At 37.9% G+C, this 15,625-nt stretch overlaps 1 protein-coding gene across 1 annotated transcript; it reads left to right on the top strand.

Annotated features, from left to right (window-relative positions):
- Positions 1–1,701: 1,701 nt before the first annotated feature.
- On the top strand, positions 1,702–4,554 carry LOC145770428 (twinkle mtDNA helicase-like). The gene has a single exon (XM_082582072.1). It carries the CDS (start codon positions 1,834–1,836, stop codon positions 3,730–3,732), a length of 1,899 nt encoding a protein of 632 aa, XP_082438198.1. The 5' UTR covers positions 1,702–1,833; the 3' UTR covers positions 3,733–4,554.
- Positions 4,555–15,625: the final 11,071 nt, after the last annotated feature.

The raw sequence follows: 15,625 nt of genomic DNA, 5'->3' as shown, positions 1-15,625 counted from the left end.
CATAGCGTGAGTGAGAAGATAAAAACAATCGAATGTGAACTTTGTTTTTGAGACCAACTACTACCAGAAATAATTTTGCATCTTCAAAATTTAAAAGTAAAAAAATTGTGAATAAAGGTTGACTGCATGGCCAACAGGTTGGGGTTCACAGAAAAGCCTAAGTGCTTGACTTTTGGTTTGTAATTGATTGATTGATTGAATCTTTATCCTCGGACTGGGAAAGCTTCTTGCAGAGCTTAATTCTGGTAGTTTCGCATATTTGTAGAGGCTTTGAATCACAGACGCAGGCCCGGTCACCGAGATTGACAGAGTGAAGTTTCTGATTGTTGAAGTCTTGTTGCCAGGGAATTATTCCATCCATTAGATGCCGCTGAATGGAGAGCAGTCCTTAATGTGCGTTGCTCAAGTGCACACCCCGAGCGTCGAACCAGTGCCGCTTGATCTTAAAGCTTCTTCGTTCCAGAAGTGACGCGCTAACCAATTGAGCTATCGGAGCTAATCATTCTGTTACGTAATATTAGTCATATTCGAGGTATCATTTGCTCATGACAGGCAGTTGAAGTTACACATGTAATCAATCACCTAATCGAACCACATCAGGACCAAGCCAAACTGGTTCAATTAAGCAGGAAAAACAAATTTAACTATTTTTGCACGTTAAAATGGTTTCGTTTTGCCATCATTCTCCGTTTACTGCAACTTTTAAAAATGTTGCCAGTCAAAAATTTTAGCACTCACTGGTTGTGTGGGCTTGTTGATTTCGTTTGGTTTCATTTCACATATAAGTATCATTTCTAGCTAAAAGTTTTGTTTTTGACTTAAACTTGTGCAAACGCTCAAATTTTAGGGTACTTTTAAGATTGTTTCAACTTATCATAAATGGATTGGACTACTTTTTAGTTGCAATTTGGCTGGATGTATAAAAAAAATCAGGCAACCTCGCCACTAATAACTTTGCAAGAACAAAGCACGATGCCCAACATCAACTCTTGACATGTAATTTTGCAAGCACATGTACAAAAAGCAAAAAAATGCAACCATAAAACCTATTTTTAGTGGGTAATATAATGTAACCATACAATCGTTTAAGCGAGATAGAAAAATCGTTTTGATTTGGGACTTGCAAAAAATGGTCCGATTGAACGAGTGGTCCAATTAAGCGAGGTTGCCTGTATAACCAAAAATGTTTCCTGATTGGCTACAATTTGCGTCTCGCAATATATCATACCATCTTAAACCTAAGTTTGACTCTCAATGACAAAAATGAGTGAAAAATTTAATGCGTCTTGCCAAGACTTGCAATTTTATAGCTAAATGTGGGCAACCATGGACTGTAATGTAAAGTTTGTACACTTGGGTAACTGTGTGTGACCGCCATTTCTGTGTGAAAATCACTTAAATTTACTTTAACATTGAAGCAAAATGTTAATTTTTAAACATTTTTTTGGTTTGATTGTTTAAAGGAAATTGGGCATTCAGTCACAATGCCTTTTCTGATGAAGCCAATATTTCAATACAACAAAACACAGCAGTGGTGACGAAAGTAGTAGTTAGTCTTTATGTTTAAATAAGGAGTAAAATATTGAGATTAAAAAGCAGAGTGGCGTTTGGGCTCGCTCGCTGGTAACTTGCTGATATTTTTACACTTTAAATTTCAGGAAACTCTGTAATTCTCATAAAGTTGTAAAGTTTTGCACAAACGAAATGACTGATGTAGTTTTTTTTTTGATGATTAACTTCTACCAGAATGCAATTCTACACTTCCTCTGAATGTGGCAAGACAATCTAAACATTAGCGAGTTTTGTTGAAAAATCTTGTGCACTGTAATTGAAATGACGAGTCGGGGTATTGCAAATGAAGTCAAGCTCTTTCTTAAACAGAAGAAGATAAAACTGTTGGACGGGTGGACTTGCTACCAATGCCACAATGTCTTTCATTCTGAATCTAAACCAAATCAACCTCTGCCCAGTTTCCAATCAAGCTCTAGAATTTTTATCAACAAAACCACTGGAGAGTTTGATATTCCCTTGAGTGGTCATCATGGGAAGTGGAGCCTATTTCAGGAGTTATGTCATGCTAAATTTACTAAGAACACTCCAAAGTTGAACAATCTTCTTCTAAGTGCAAAAGTTTCTGATTGTCCTCCTGATATCATTGCGATGTGGAAGAGTTGCTTAAAGTTTTCAGCTCTTAATTTTCATGACATAAAATCTTTTTACAAGAAGTTTCAATTAGAAGGTTTAGATCTAGATAAACTATCTGAGTTTGACATTCGCTGTGACCTGGAAAATGAAAATTTGGTGATACCTTATTATGAAGTTGCATCTACTGGATCTGCAAAGAAACTAAGAGGAATTAAAGTAGTTCATAATGATGCCTACTGCATAAGTGAAGATTGTAATAACATGACTGACTCTTACACGTTTTATCCACATCATAGTCGTGTGGGATTGTTTGGTTTGAATGGTTCCATGTCCAAACCTTCAGTTGTAGTAACTGCTAATGAGTTTGATGCACTTGCAATCAATTCAACATCAGAAAATCATTCCAGCGTATCTCTACCATTTGGAGTAAATACCCTACCAATTAATGTTTTATCAATGCTGGAAAGTTTTTCCGAAATCATTTTGTGGTTTGGCAGCCATTTGCAGGCGCTAGAAGCGAGTGAGATGTTTGCAAAAAAGCTAGGAACTAAACGTTGCCGCATAGTACGCAAATCAAAATCAAATACTTCTGGTGCCATGTATGCTCTAAAGAATGGCATGAATCTTGATGATGCTATTAACATGGCTGTGAGGGCTGATGACAGCAAAGTTGTATCTTTTGTGGACCTTTACACTGAAGTGAGGGATGAGCTCACCAATCCACATAAATTTGCAGGGATACCATGGAAACGCTTTTGGAATCTCAACAACAAGCTAAAAGGCCATCGGCGCGGTGAACTGACAATATTAACCGGTCCAACTGGATCGGGAAAGACGACACTGCTGTCGGAAATGTCACTTGACTTAGCCATGCAAGGGGTCAACACATTGTGGGGCAGTTTTGAAGTAAGTAATAAACGTCTCATCATTTGCATGCTAAAGCAGTTTTCGCGAATAGACCTTCAATTGAATATGGAGAGATTTGATGAGTTTTCTGAGCATTTTAAGAAACTACCAATCACATTTATGTCGTACAACGGCGCAGAAGACATCAACAATGTGATGCAAACTGTACGTCAGGCCACGTACGCCCACGACGTTCATCACGTGATCATTGACAATCTGCAGTTTATGATGGGAGCGCAATCAATTGGAGAACGCTTTGCGTACCAAGATCACGTCATAGGAGTTTTGCGCAAGTTTGCCACTGCTCATCACGTACACGTGACGTTAGTAGTTCATCCTCGCAAGGAGGATGACAACCTTCCTCTGCAAGTTGCTTCTGTTTTCGGATCTGCAAAAGTCACACAAGAAGCGGATAATGTCCTTATTCTTCAACATGTTAAAAGACAAAGTGAAACCTCTGTTGTTACTGACAAATACCTAGAAGTTTTCAAAAACCGCTATGATGGCGAACTTGGGAGAATAAAATTGTATTTTAGCAAAAAGACGCTGTGTATGTCACCTGAGCCACAAACGACATTGCAACCTGACAAATTATTGAATACAAATTTATCAGTTACGAATATTAATGTCACAGACAAATCACAATCATGGGTTGATAATTTTAAAACCAAAAGCACTTGAAGTTTTTTCTATCCTATTATATCACGATCAATCATCATCATCATTTTCAGCCTGTGAGAGCCCACTGCAGAGCGTAAGCCTTCCCCTTTTCATGCCAATTTACATGATTATGTGCTAGTTGGTACCAATTGGTTGTATTGCATTGTTTGTCAATGTCGTCCCTCCATCTCACTTTTGGTTTTCCTTTCTTTCTTTTGGTTTCTCGTGGTGTCCATGTTGTTAATTTTTTAGTCCATCTATTGTCCTGATATCTTGCTATATGACCTGCCCAGGACCATTTTAGTTTCTTGATTGTGCTTAATATATCTCGTAATTTCGTTTGAATTCTGATCCACTCGGCAGTCTTTATCTCGCCATATTAAACCCATCATGATTCGTTCATGTGCTCTCTGCATAGTTCTTAGTTTAAGTGTTAATTTCTTTGTAAGGTTCCAAGTTTCTGCACCATATGTAGCGGTTGGAAGGATGCATTGATCGTAGACTTGTTTCTTGAGAGAAAGATCAATACTAATAGGATAATGCTGAAGCACGGAATGTTTTTTCAGAAAGTAATTAAAAGTCATCATCATTCATTCTGCTTCTTCGGCATCGGATTTCTTCGGTAGCGGATTTATTTGTCACCACAGTCAATGCGTCAAGTACAGTATTCGCTTTATTTTAAAGACTCAATTTTTTATGTTTGTAAATTGCAGCGTACAACCGCGACTTGTCCAGCTTGTTTTAGCGAACGTTTATGCCACGCGCTTGTGCGATAGAAATGAAATATACGTTTTATGACATGTATTCTTTCACTTGTGTTCCATTTCAAAATATAAAACATTCAACCTGTCAAATGTGGTGAAGCCGTGGGCTACGAAAAATGATAGCCAGAACGCCGTGCACAAGCTTTCATCCCAGGGCGAGTGGGACAACGGAGAGGGACGGTTAAAGATCTCCCGCTGCAATCACTCTTCTGGCATCAGGCCGTTGCAGATGAGTGAGAGGGACGGGGTAAAGGTAGGTTGTTACGCCCTTGGCTGTCTAAGCTTCTTCAAAGATGATCTACGACCGTACTGTGCTAGTGAGATACACCGCTGCAATCAGTCATCCCTACCACTGAGGACGACTGAGAGGGCGGTTGAAGAGTGGATCTCAACTGGTTCTTCTTTCTTCTGACCGTAGGAGGAGGTTTAGAAGGAGTAGAAATGTCAGATGACAAAGGAGTGTTATGCTTTTGTGTTATGTCTTTCTTTTTTGTCATGATGACCCACAGGGCTTGAATGGAGGACCGTTTTGTGTCCTGTGTATATGTGTCGCCTATGTCCAGAGATATCTTCTTTTGGATGATGGTGTGTTTGGCGACATTCATCATGGTCAAAAGAATCGGGTTGTTCTTCTGTCCGTCAGGGATTTGGTTGTAGAGGATCATGTCCTTTGTTATTTCCATGTCTTCGTTGGTTAAGTCAAGAGATTGTTGTTTCAGGCGCTCCCGTATTCCTAGCGCAAAGGAGCACTTGGTGAGGACGTGGGCCACATTATCTTCTGGTTTTATGCAGAATTTGCAATTTTTTATTCTGTCGGAGTGTATTAATCTATTAAAATCTCCCCATTTGTATCCTCCATGTGCAATCCGAAAGGACATGGAGGATAGGTGAGGTGGAAGGAGGAGTTTGATTCCCTTGTTTTTCAAGAGGATCTCATTCCAAGGAATCTTCTTTCCGTTTTGATCAATATTGTCAATCTTCTTTTCATTTTGCGTTTTCAGATTGATATTGATGTTTTTGTAGGAAGTATTTTCCCAGTCGTGTTTCAAGCTTTTGAGTTTGCAAAAGGACTTGAAGATGTCCGCATACATTTCGTTTGGAATTGGGGCATGCGGAATGCTGTTGGAGAACAGATGAGGATTAATGTGTCTCATTCTGTAGCTCAAATTGAACATGGCCCATTCGTGCCAGATTTCGGTGGCGTCTTCTAGTGGGAAGAGGTGCCGAATTCTGTCTATGCGACTAGTTTGGAATTTTGATTGGATATCCACCGTGTTGATGCCTCCATCTTTGACAGGAGGAAATGTCTTGCTTCTCTGGAGCTGTTCAAATGGCGAAGGATGCCAGAAGAAGCCGAATAGGATTTTGTTTAGTTCTTTGATGTGTTGTTTCGTTGGCGTCAGCACTCTACTGAGATGCAAAGTGACGGGTACCAAGAGAGTGTTGATGATGGATATCTTTCCGTAGAGGGAGAGTCTTCGTGGTTTGTGGATGTTGGCGATCTTCTGAGTTTTCTTGATGGCGGTCTGCCAGTTCATCTTGTCAAGTTCTGTTTTGTTTGTGCCTAGCCAGATGCCCAGGATCTTGACGTTGTTCAAGATCGCAGCTTCTGGAAAGAGCTGCTGAGCTCTGTGGGCCAGGTCAGGTTTGGACGCCAGGATCTGGGTCTTTCCCTGCAGTGCCGGTCTTTGGGGTGTGCAAACCGTGCGATCGCACAGGGCCCGCAAATTAGGGGGCCCGCAATTTACTCAGAAAATGCAGTAATTTTTGTCATGTCCAATGGAAAAAATTCAATTTGATTCCCAAGCAAGTACCGGTATCCTTAAAGTCAGTTGCGGCTTTAGGGTGAGGCAAATGCTGAGATTGTCGCGTCGGGCCACCTTAACATGCTTTTAGGCCCCCCACGACATTTCACCATGTGCCAAATGGTCAACATTGCAGTGTGACAACAGAATTTCGTTTTGTGGCAATTGCATTTAAATAGCATACATGTTACTTTCTATACAAAACCATTGTTATTGTGCCATATATATGATATGTAGTTTTAAAACTAATCATTTAAAGGGCCCGGATTTTTAAAACGCCATGTATCAAATCACTTAATATTCTATGAATTCAGGAAACTTCACTCTTGTGAAAATTTAATTGCATGTTACTTCCAGTATTAAACTATTATTATTATTATGCCCTATGCATGTAATTTTTAAAATCTAATATTGAGGGGCCCAGGTTTTTTCAAAACGCCATGTACCAAATGTTTAACATTGCTCAGTGACAACATAAACCAAATTTTTCAATTTTGTGGCAACTGTGTTTAGATACATGTTACTTCCAGTACAGTACTAAAATGTCATTGTTATTCCATGGGTTGAAAAATAACATTTAAGGGGCCCGGATCTTTTCAAATTGTTTTAAGTTGATTACTCTGTAGTACCCAACCTAAACAATTTTTAAATCTTAATATACTTGTTATTGTATTTAGATACAGTTTGTGCAGTAGGCTACATTGTACACTTATTCATTGCTTGGATTTTTTTCACTGAATAGGAATATAATCCTGTGATTGATTGATGATATATGAAGACACTGCTCTGGTTGCAACAATTGGGAGGTGTTACCTGAATTGCTGCCTCATAAGCAAGAAGAAAATTGATGATATACCAATGTAATTTTTGTACTCAGCAAAGGTTGTTGAACTCAATAATAGAGTACCATTACTGATTTATCCATTAGCTATACCTAAGCAGAGCTCAGCTTTGCCTTATTCAAACTCCAGCTGCTTTCAAAGATGTTAGATCAATAGCAGAAATGCTCGATTTCCTCTAAATGTGATGTGCTGGCTAATTTTTACCCAAATGACCTAAACACCAAGTCTTTGCTCGAAGAGCTAGTGTGCGTACAAAATGTCTATTCATTTAAATTTGGTGTTGATGATAAGAAATCCCAGATAAATATTTTCTCAAACGGCCCTGGCCATAGCATTTTTGCATCATGTATTTTACATCATTTACTATAATATAGCCCTAATGAACTACAAGGCATGCTTAGTGTGCGCTATTTAGCCTATACCATAATCTTAAAATTGTTTTACAACATGTCTTTACTCTGAGCTACTAGATGTGGCATGCAAATAGCAAGTGCAGTGGTTTTCATTTTTTTTTTATGTTATAGGCTATACTTCATATTTAACTTATTGAGGTATACATCTCTATGTGCTTTTTTCCTTGGATTGAGTAGCTGTATTTATTTTTCAATATGTTTGTATAACATGAGGTATTTCACAGCAAAGTATTAAGATGCATGATTGCATGGTTTACGTACTGGATGCATGATGTCTTCAATAATAACACCTTCACTCGTCTTCAAAATTTCCCCTTGTTGCCTTGCCTGTTGTGGCTTAGTTTCATGTACGAATCCATTTCTAGCCTGCTTGATTATGTTTTAACTTGCATTTGCAGGAATGAGGCAACAATTTAATTAAATGCTGCTCTGCCACTGTATAGAAACTGACTCTGACAGAGAATATTGCCCATCTTCAGTTGCAGGGTTACTTTGAGTTTGGCAGCCAGCAGTTTTAGTAAAAGTACACTTGGTTGGGTTTGTTTCTTTTGCATTGTTATATTTCATGCTTAAATATTCTTATAAAACAATATGCACACATTTTTTGAAAGTTGAGCATTGTGTTTTTGATGTATTTTCATTCATGCTTTGTATGCATATTTATGCAATCAAGTAAAAGTAAACCGATGTTCTTAAATCAAATTGGATCAGTAGCGTAGCCAAGTGGGGGTTTGGGAGTTACACCCCCCCCCCCCCCCCCCCCTTGGAACGTGTGTGATGTCACGATATTAAAAATTATGCTTTCAGTGTTTTGTGCTTTCTAATCAATACGAAATTAGTATGGTATAGGATCTATAATGCTCTACAACTGTTTAGTATCCATAGTAGTCTGCAGCTAACTCGTACAGTCCATGGAAACACTGCAATATCCACAGCTATGAAAAATTGCACTGAACTTTTATAGCTGATTACAGTGGTTCATTATACAAAACTTGAATATATCAGAAAAGAAGTAAGTTCACTGTCTTAAAGCTTTTTGTCTGATACTCATCGAGATGTATGACGTCTATTTACATTTTCTAAACTTTGGGTTAACTTTAAAGCATAAAAGTTAGTGGCTTACCGGAATAAGATCGTTTTTTAATCAACCAAGGACAAAATTAATCAATAATAAAATTGTAATAATCTGGCAAAAAAGCGATCAACCTATGTCTCTAAAACAAAGTTTGCCTAATTTTAAACGAAACTACATTAAAAGAGCTAGTTTTGCCAATACCAAACATTCAAATATCTCAGCCAGGAATTAGCAACAAGAAAACATAGAGACTTAGCTTTATTTCTGAAAAATGCCCAAGAAAACATGATCTTATTCTTTTGCTATGCCACCGGACAGCACCATTTTACAGTAATATTCATACCCAAATTTTTGTTGAACATGCTCTCAGAATGCACTAAATTCAAAGTAATTTTTCTGGGGGAGGCCCCCCAGACCCCCCGCCGTTGGGTGTCGCCTTCGGCGAGCACGCCGTCAGGCTTCGCCTGCCGGCCGTCCCATTTCTAAATACGTTACTGAATTGGATCATTATCCTTGGGGCCCGCAAAACATATTCTGCACAGGGCCCGCAATACCCTAAGACCGGCACTGTTCCCTGGTTCACTTTCTGGCCGGACATCGTCTGGTAGATGGCTAGTTCTTTGTTGATTTCTTTGAGAGATGGAATGTCTCTTGTGATGAATGTGGTGTCGTCCGCATATTGCTGGATTTTGATTGTCAGCTTGGAAAAGCGAAAACCGTTGATCAGATGGTTTTTCTCTATGCGACGGGTCAACACGTCTGCACAGATTATGAAATAGAGCATGCTGAGGGGACAACCCTGTCGAATGCCCCTTTTGACGTTGATTCGTTTTGTTAAAGCTCCATTGATTGAAAGCTCCAAGACTTATCTTGATCCCCAACTTCACTTTACAGTAAAGTAAGCAAGAAAACTTTAAAGTAAACAGTAGTAAAGGCGTGGACACACAACACCTCCATACTCCACACCTTTACTTTCTTACTGTAAAGTGAAGTTGGGGATCAAGATAAGTCTTGGGCTCCCCACATTGTTTGCAATACCGGTACTTTGAAAGAACATTTACGTCAATGAACGAAACAAAAGAAGTCTAATGGTGTGACATGAGCCAAAATATCATAATAGCGACTGCTGTTTTTGTGCAGTAAACACAAAAGGAATAAACAGGAAAAATAGGACTTTCTTGCAATATCCAAACCTAGCTTCAGCAATCAGGCCAGTGCTACACACTTGTACACAGTGAAGAACTTCCTGTTCCTATTTTTGAAGGGTTGCCACAATTGGATTTACTTTGACGCATACTTTCTATAAAACATTGAGAACCATGGATCAATTTTGCATGGTGAACTTGTCATATCTTAGTGAATATTGTTCTTAGTGAACTTGTAGGGATTTTGCCTAACTTACTGTCGTAATTTGGTTATAAAATAAAAGGATAATTTAAAAGAATATTGAGAGACTCTAAGTCTCTAATTAAAAAGGATAATTTAGGCTTCTGGCTGTCTAGTCTAGGGGTATGACTTCCTACAAAAAGCAAACGAATTAAATAGAATCATACATTTTATTGTTTATCAATATTACAAGTTTTAGTATTCGGGGAGTTGAGAAAATTGACTAACTAATTTAGTTTATTGAGACGGGTGTCGGATGAGTGACATTCTCCCGGCGTGAATTTAACCTTCTCGTTCTAAAAATTCAGTCCGTTCGTTTTGCCAGTCTAATTTCGAAATGCCTGTGCTTTTCAATTCCCCGCTTACTTCATAATATACCGGTAGAGCCTTTTCATCAATAACAGCTATCGTAAGAATCAAGGGAAAAGCTATACCGGTTTCATAGTTATGTCGCTTTAGAAATACAGATGTGTTGAGCTAGATTCTGTGTGAGTGGCATTTGTTACAGGAAGCTTGACTTATGTTCTGTGAGAACGCTAGGTTTTGAATTTGCAGCATTGAAATGCATTTTGCAATACTGATAATTTTCGGTTAAATGTTAAAATATAATTTTGTTAGTTAAAAACATGGTACATGTTACAAACTTAGTGGTTAGTGCGCCCGCCTCTGAAGCGGTAGGCATGGGTTCGATACCTTGTCGGGTCATACCAAAGACTTTTTAAAAATGGTACTGAATCTAATTTCTGCTTGGCACTGAGCAATGGAGTGGATTCGGGTAATAATGTACTCAGTTGCGCCTCTATACGGCTGCATTGACACTGTCTGCTTTGTAAAGCGCTGTGGAGCAACGCATTCTGCGATGGATACAGCGCTCTATAAAAACTAACATTATTGTTATTATTATAATATGTGGATAAAATTTCAGTGCAAATTTTCTCTGGGGTCATGGGTAACCGGGATATTAAAAGGACCCCACTTTTAGTTTTTTTTTTTTTTTTTGACCCATGTTTCATATAAAATATCTCCCAACCTATTTAATATTTTGTACTAAAATATTTTCAGTTCATAGAGAATCCTGTAAACAACACTTCCACCAAATTTCAGCAAAAATCAATCAAAAATGGGGTCTTGGTGAGCTTTTCAAATTTTGGAAAATTTTAACCGAGAGCTGGAAACGGCCAACTTTGGGAGTCTTTGACCTTTTAGACTTTAGAGTGACAAAGTGAACGATGTTGTTTTTTTAATATTTGGCAGAAGTACTATCACCTATAAAAATTGGGTTGTTACCTAATTTAGTTTAGCAGTAATAGGGCCTCAAACATGGCAAAAAATAAAAAAAATTGTGCCCCCTCAGCAGACCCCCCCAAACTAAATGGTTCATAACTCTCGTGTTTCTCAATATATTTTACTCAAATTTTGCAAGTGTTCATCATATAGAATAGTAAAAAAAATATAGTAAAAAGAATAGTATAGTAAAAAGGTGTCTAAAATTTAAAGAAAATCGAAAGGTTGAATTTCTTGACTGTGTGAATCGACACGGAATAGCCCTTATGCACAAGTTCACTCATGCAGTGGAATCACCTTAACTAGAAAACTAGATTTGATGGACAAAAACTGACTACATTTTCGAAATCAGCGACCACAAATTAGCTGAAAACAGCTGAAAAATCTTCGGCACCACAAATTTTTTTTTTTGTCGGCTAGTGTAGCCTAATACTGTACGTGAATATAACTTAATAATTCACAACAGATATATTCAGATATATAGCAATTAATAAATATGTTATCATATCACACACATTTATAAACAGTGCGGCAAGTCATGTATGGCAAGTCATCGCCCCTAGAGTAGCTTACTTCACGCTTGATTGGTTTTCCACAATATGTGCTGCTTAGCGCTTCTTTTAGTTATCTGTCTCGCTTAGTATGGAGGACTAGGCTTTGTCTGTGCAATTTTTATTAATCTTTGTTCGGTTTGTTTCACTGTTAGTAAATTTAAAGGAGCCTAGAAAAAATGTTTTTAGTCAGTTAGGTTGATGGAAAAGTTGCAGGCTATTTTGTGTAGGCTTCTTGCCTTGATGCTTAAAGTATGTAAACAAGCCAAATAGTAAGACTAGTTTACGAAGGACAACACGGAAATGCGGAAACGCGGAATTAAGCCGAAATAACTTTAGAATTAAAACAGTCATAGTATTTAATGATCTCACAATTGCTTCTAAATAATATCTTTCAATGATATTTCAACATAAGAAAATGTTCGGTATTGAGTTGTGGCTAAAAATCGCATTTCTGCCTTTTTCCTATTTCAATAAACTCCATTAATTTTCGAAATTTACTCCAATAACTGTGGAATTAAAACAGTCAAAGTATTTAATGACCTCACAATTGCTTCTAAACAATATCTTTTAATGATATTTCAACATGAAAGTAGGTTCGGTGGTGAGTTGTTGTTAAAAATCGCATTTCCGCCTTTTTCCATGTTGCAACATTTCATTCTTTCTTGATGAAGTTATCGCTATGTTAAACAATATGGACGCCAAGATCGTACTTCGGCGTTTTCTACATCGGCATTAAATCGCTACTTCTGCGGACATTACGTCATTTCACGCTCGGCTTATTTCCGCCTTTTAGTGTTGCCCGTTTACGAAAGAACTTTAGTTTCATAAAGTTTTATAAAAATGGCGGCATTGAGGACAAATAAGGGCAAGCGCCTGTGTTGTCGATTAGAAGTTGTTTGAGTTGAGGTTGGAAAATTAGCCGGCCTTATTAGCTGCAGGTACCTTATATTAAATACATATCATATTGTATCCAGTGTTGTACGTTGACGCCGTCAATTTGACGGCGTCATTTGACGGTGTCAACTTTTTGTTGACGCTGAGGCTAGCGCCGTCAATTTATTTTTCAGTTGACGGAAGTGATAGCGCCGTCAACTATTTTGCCGATTTTAAGCGTCAAGCGCTATGCGTCATTTTTTATTTTCATGGAAAAAAAATGAAAAATCTCGTTTCACAATTAGAGTTTCACCTATGGTTTCACAATGTATTCTGGCCAGCGCGACTCATCCGAATTACCGGCTTTTGCGTTGGTTAGAATGGCTCCCTGGAATACACGCGGAAGAAGTTCGCCAAATGGTGATCAGTCTAGGGCCATTTTTATTTTGACCTAAAAAATAAATTTTTTGACTTTATTTTTATCAAATTTTGACTTTATTTTGACCTAACGAAATTGCTTATTTGTAAAGGTCACATTTCTTCCTTGAATTGATACTAGTTATCCAAACATAATATTTTGTCGATTTCAGACCCAAACGTAATATTTTGTCGAAAAGTCAAGGTTTTTATGGATCATAAAAAGTGCGTCGTGTTTTTCGGCGATAGGAAAATCTCCACAAATCTGTCTAACTTTTGCTGAAGACGATTTAGCTTGGCTATTCCTAAAATCCAAACTGTTGATTTTCGAAAAGACTACGTTTGTGAAGATGGAGCTTTTTATAAAAAATATTTAAATACGTAACAATGAATAAACAATGGGCAATTTGCGATAAAAGGTACTGCTGATCCGTCAGCATTGTGACATATTTCCTGCTTTTATGGGTTAATATGGTTTAATTGTGTCGCAGTTCCTGATTTACAATGCTTCCACGAGAATTTTGACAAAAATTACTTGAAACACAAAAAGTTTGTCAAAAGCCATAATTTGACAAATTTTGACTTTATTGAAAATTTTGACTTTATTGTCAATTTTGACTTTATTTTGACCTATAAACTTCTTAGAAACAGTCCCCTAGGTGCTAAAAATAACTTTATTCTTGGATTCGTGGATAGACGAGGTCCTTAAAAATTTTTGACTTTATTGACTTTTGCGGGCCCTAGTGATCACCCATGTATTGAGAACGAGAGATCAGAGACAGAAAGCGAAAAATCCATGATCGGCTTCGCGGAACGTTGAAGATACTTTATTTCAAGAGCTTTATGCCTCTGAAAAGAGCGATGTTGGTGCAGTGAACCTGGTTAAAAGATTTATACATGCTAAACTATCACAGCACGTTAGGAACAGTGATACCTTTCCGAGTAAACGTTTTCAATTTATTTTTGAAATACAACACACCAATACCAACCAGCGCTGCTGTGGAACGCATGTTTTCACTTGGAAAGGACAATAGCCTAGGCTATGCGTCCCAAACGCAGCAAATTGTCAGACAAACGTTTTGAAATGCTTGCTTTTTCTGTAAGGAAATAACTAATAGGCTAAGCAGCTAATTACAATACAGTCTCAAAACATAATATCTGCTCTTTATTTTTAGCTATTGTTAGCCTAAACTTGGTTGAAATATTTCCGTTTTATGAGACGCTGGCAAAAAATAGCGCTAGAAATTAGCGCTGACGCCGTCAATTTCTTTAAGAGCTTACGCAGTACTTTAGGCTACGCCGTAAAGTTTTTAGGCAATTCGCGCTGACGCTGACGCCGTCAATTTATTTCAATGACGCGTACAACACTGATTGTATCATTCATCATTATCAGCCATTGTTATTCCACTGCCGGATGAAAGCCTTCCCCATATCTTTGTAATTTCTACAGACTTTGAAGAAATTACTGATTTGTTTGCAAGAGAAAAAGCCCGCCGGAAGCGATTTTAAACAATTAGTTCATTATACAATGACATTCATTGATGTATTTAAATAAACAGTGTAAATAACTTTTTTGTTTATGACAAATGTCACTAAAATTTGTGGTAGGCACTTTTACGTACTGCACTGCCCGAAGAGGCAACCGCAACCATGCGTATCGTATATGACATTACTGGTGTTTTAGTCACAACTTTTCTCATAAACTCCATTGTTTGCAGTCACTACGATTCTTCTTGCACTCAGTTCAGTTGAAGAAGAAAAAATAGTATTAGCAGAGGGTGGCAATCGAACCCATGCAATCGAAATTATTACTCCTCTGCCCTAACCATTAGGCAATGTTGGTTGTGGCGATGCATGCAGTTAAATTTCTTTGTATCAAAATCTTTCGATAAAGACGACCAGTTAATCACGTGTTGAGTCATGTCACGCATGATAGCGCTACCAACGTCAGCGATGTCGTATGTCACGCATGGTTGCGGTTACCTTTTCGGGCAGTGCAATACGTAAAAGTGTCTACCAAAATTTGTGACAGGTGTCATCATAACCCAGTGTTTCCCAAACTTTTTTTAATAGCGCCTCCCTGGACAACGAACAGAGTATCAAAAGCTCTCTTCTGCAAAAAAGTAAAACCAAAAATTAAAGTAAACCTAATTATGACATCACATAGTTAGAAGAATGGAATTCGCATTTCTGAACAGTAGGTAAACTCAAAACTCGTTCGATCAAAATACTCTCGGATTGTAGGATCGGATTTGCGTATTTCACAGTGCTTCAAAGTAAGTCATGCGTTACGACCTCAGCTGGCAGCTCAACAAATTTGTAAGGCAGGCAGGCACTGCGAAGCGAGTAGCGACGTTGCTGTTGCTAACATAATTGCCAGTTGTCGCAGAGCTTTTATAGTCACCGTCTTTTGTATTTTTCTGCAAAAGTCATGCTGACCAGTGTTGTAATTAGACCACTTGTTAATTATTTCATTTCTTTATGTGTAGGCCTAGCTTATC

This window comes from Aplidium turbinatum, chromosome 5 (genome assembly GCF_918807975.1).
Source record: "Aplidium turbinatum chromosome 5, kaAplTurb1.1, whole genome shotgun sequence".
NCBI classification, from domain to species: domain Eukaryota; kingdom Metazoa; phylum Chordata; class Ascidiacea; order Aplousobranchia; family Polyclinidae; genus Aplidium; species Aplidium turbinatum.
Note: the sequence above shows the minus strand (reverse complement) of the source record. Positions and strands in the feature narration are given on the sequence as shown.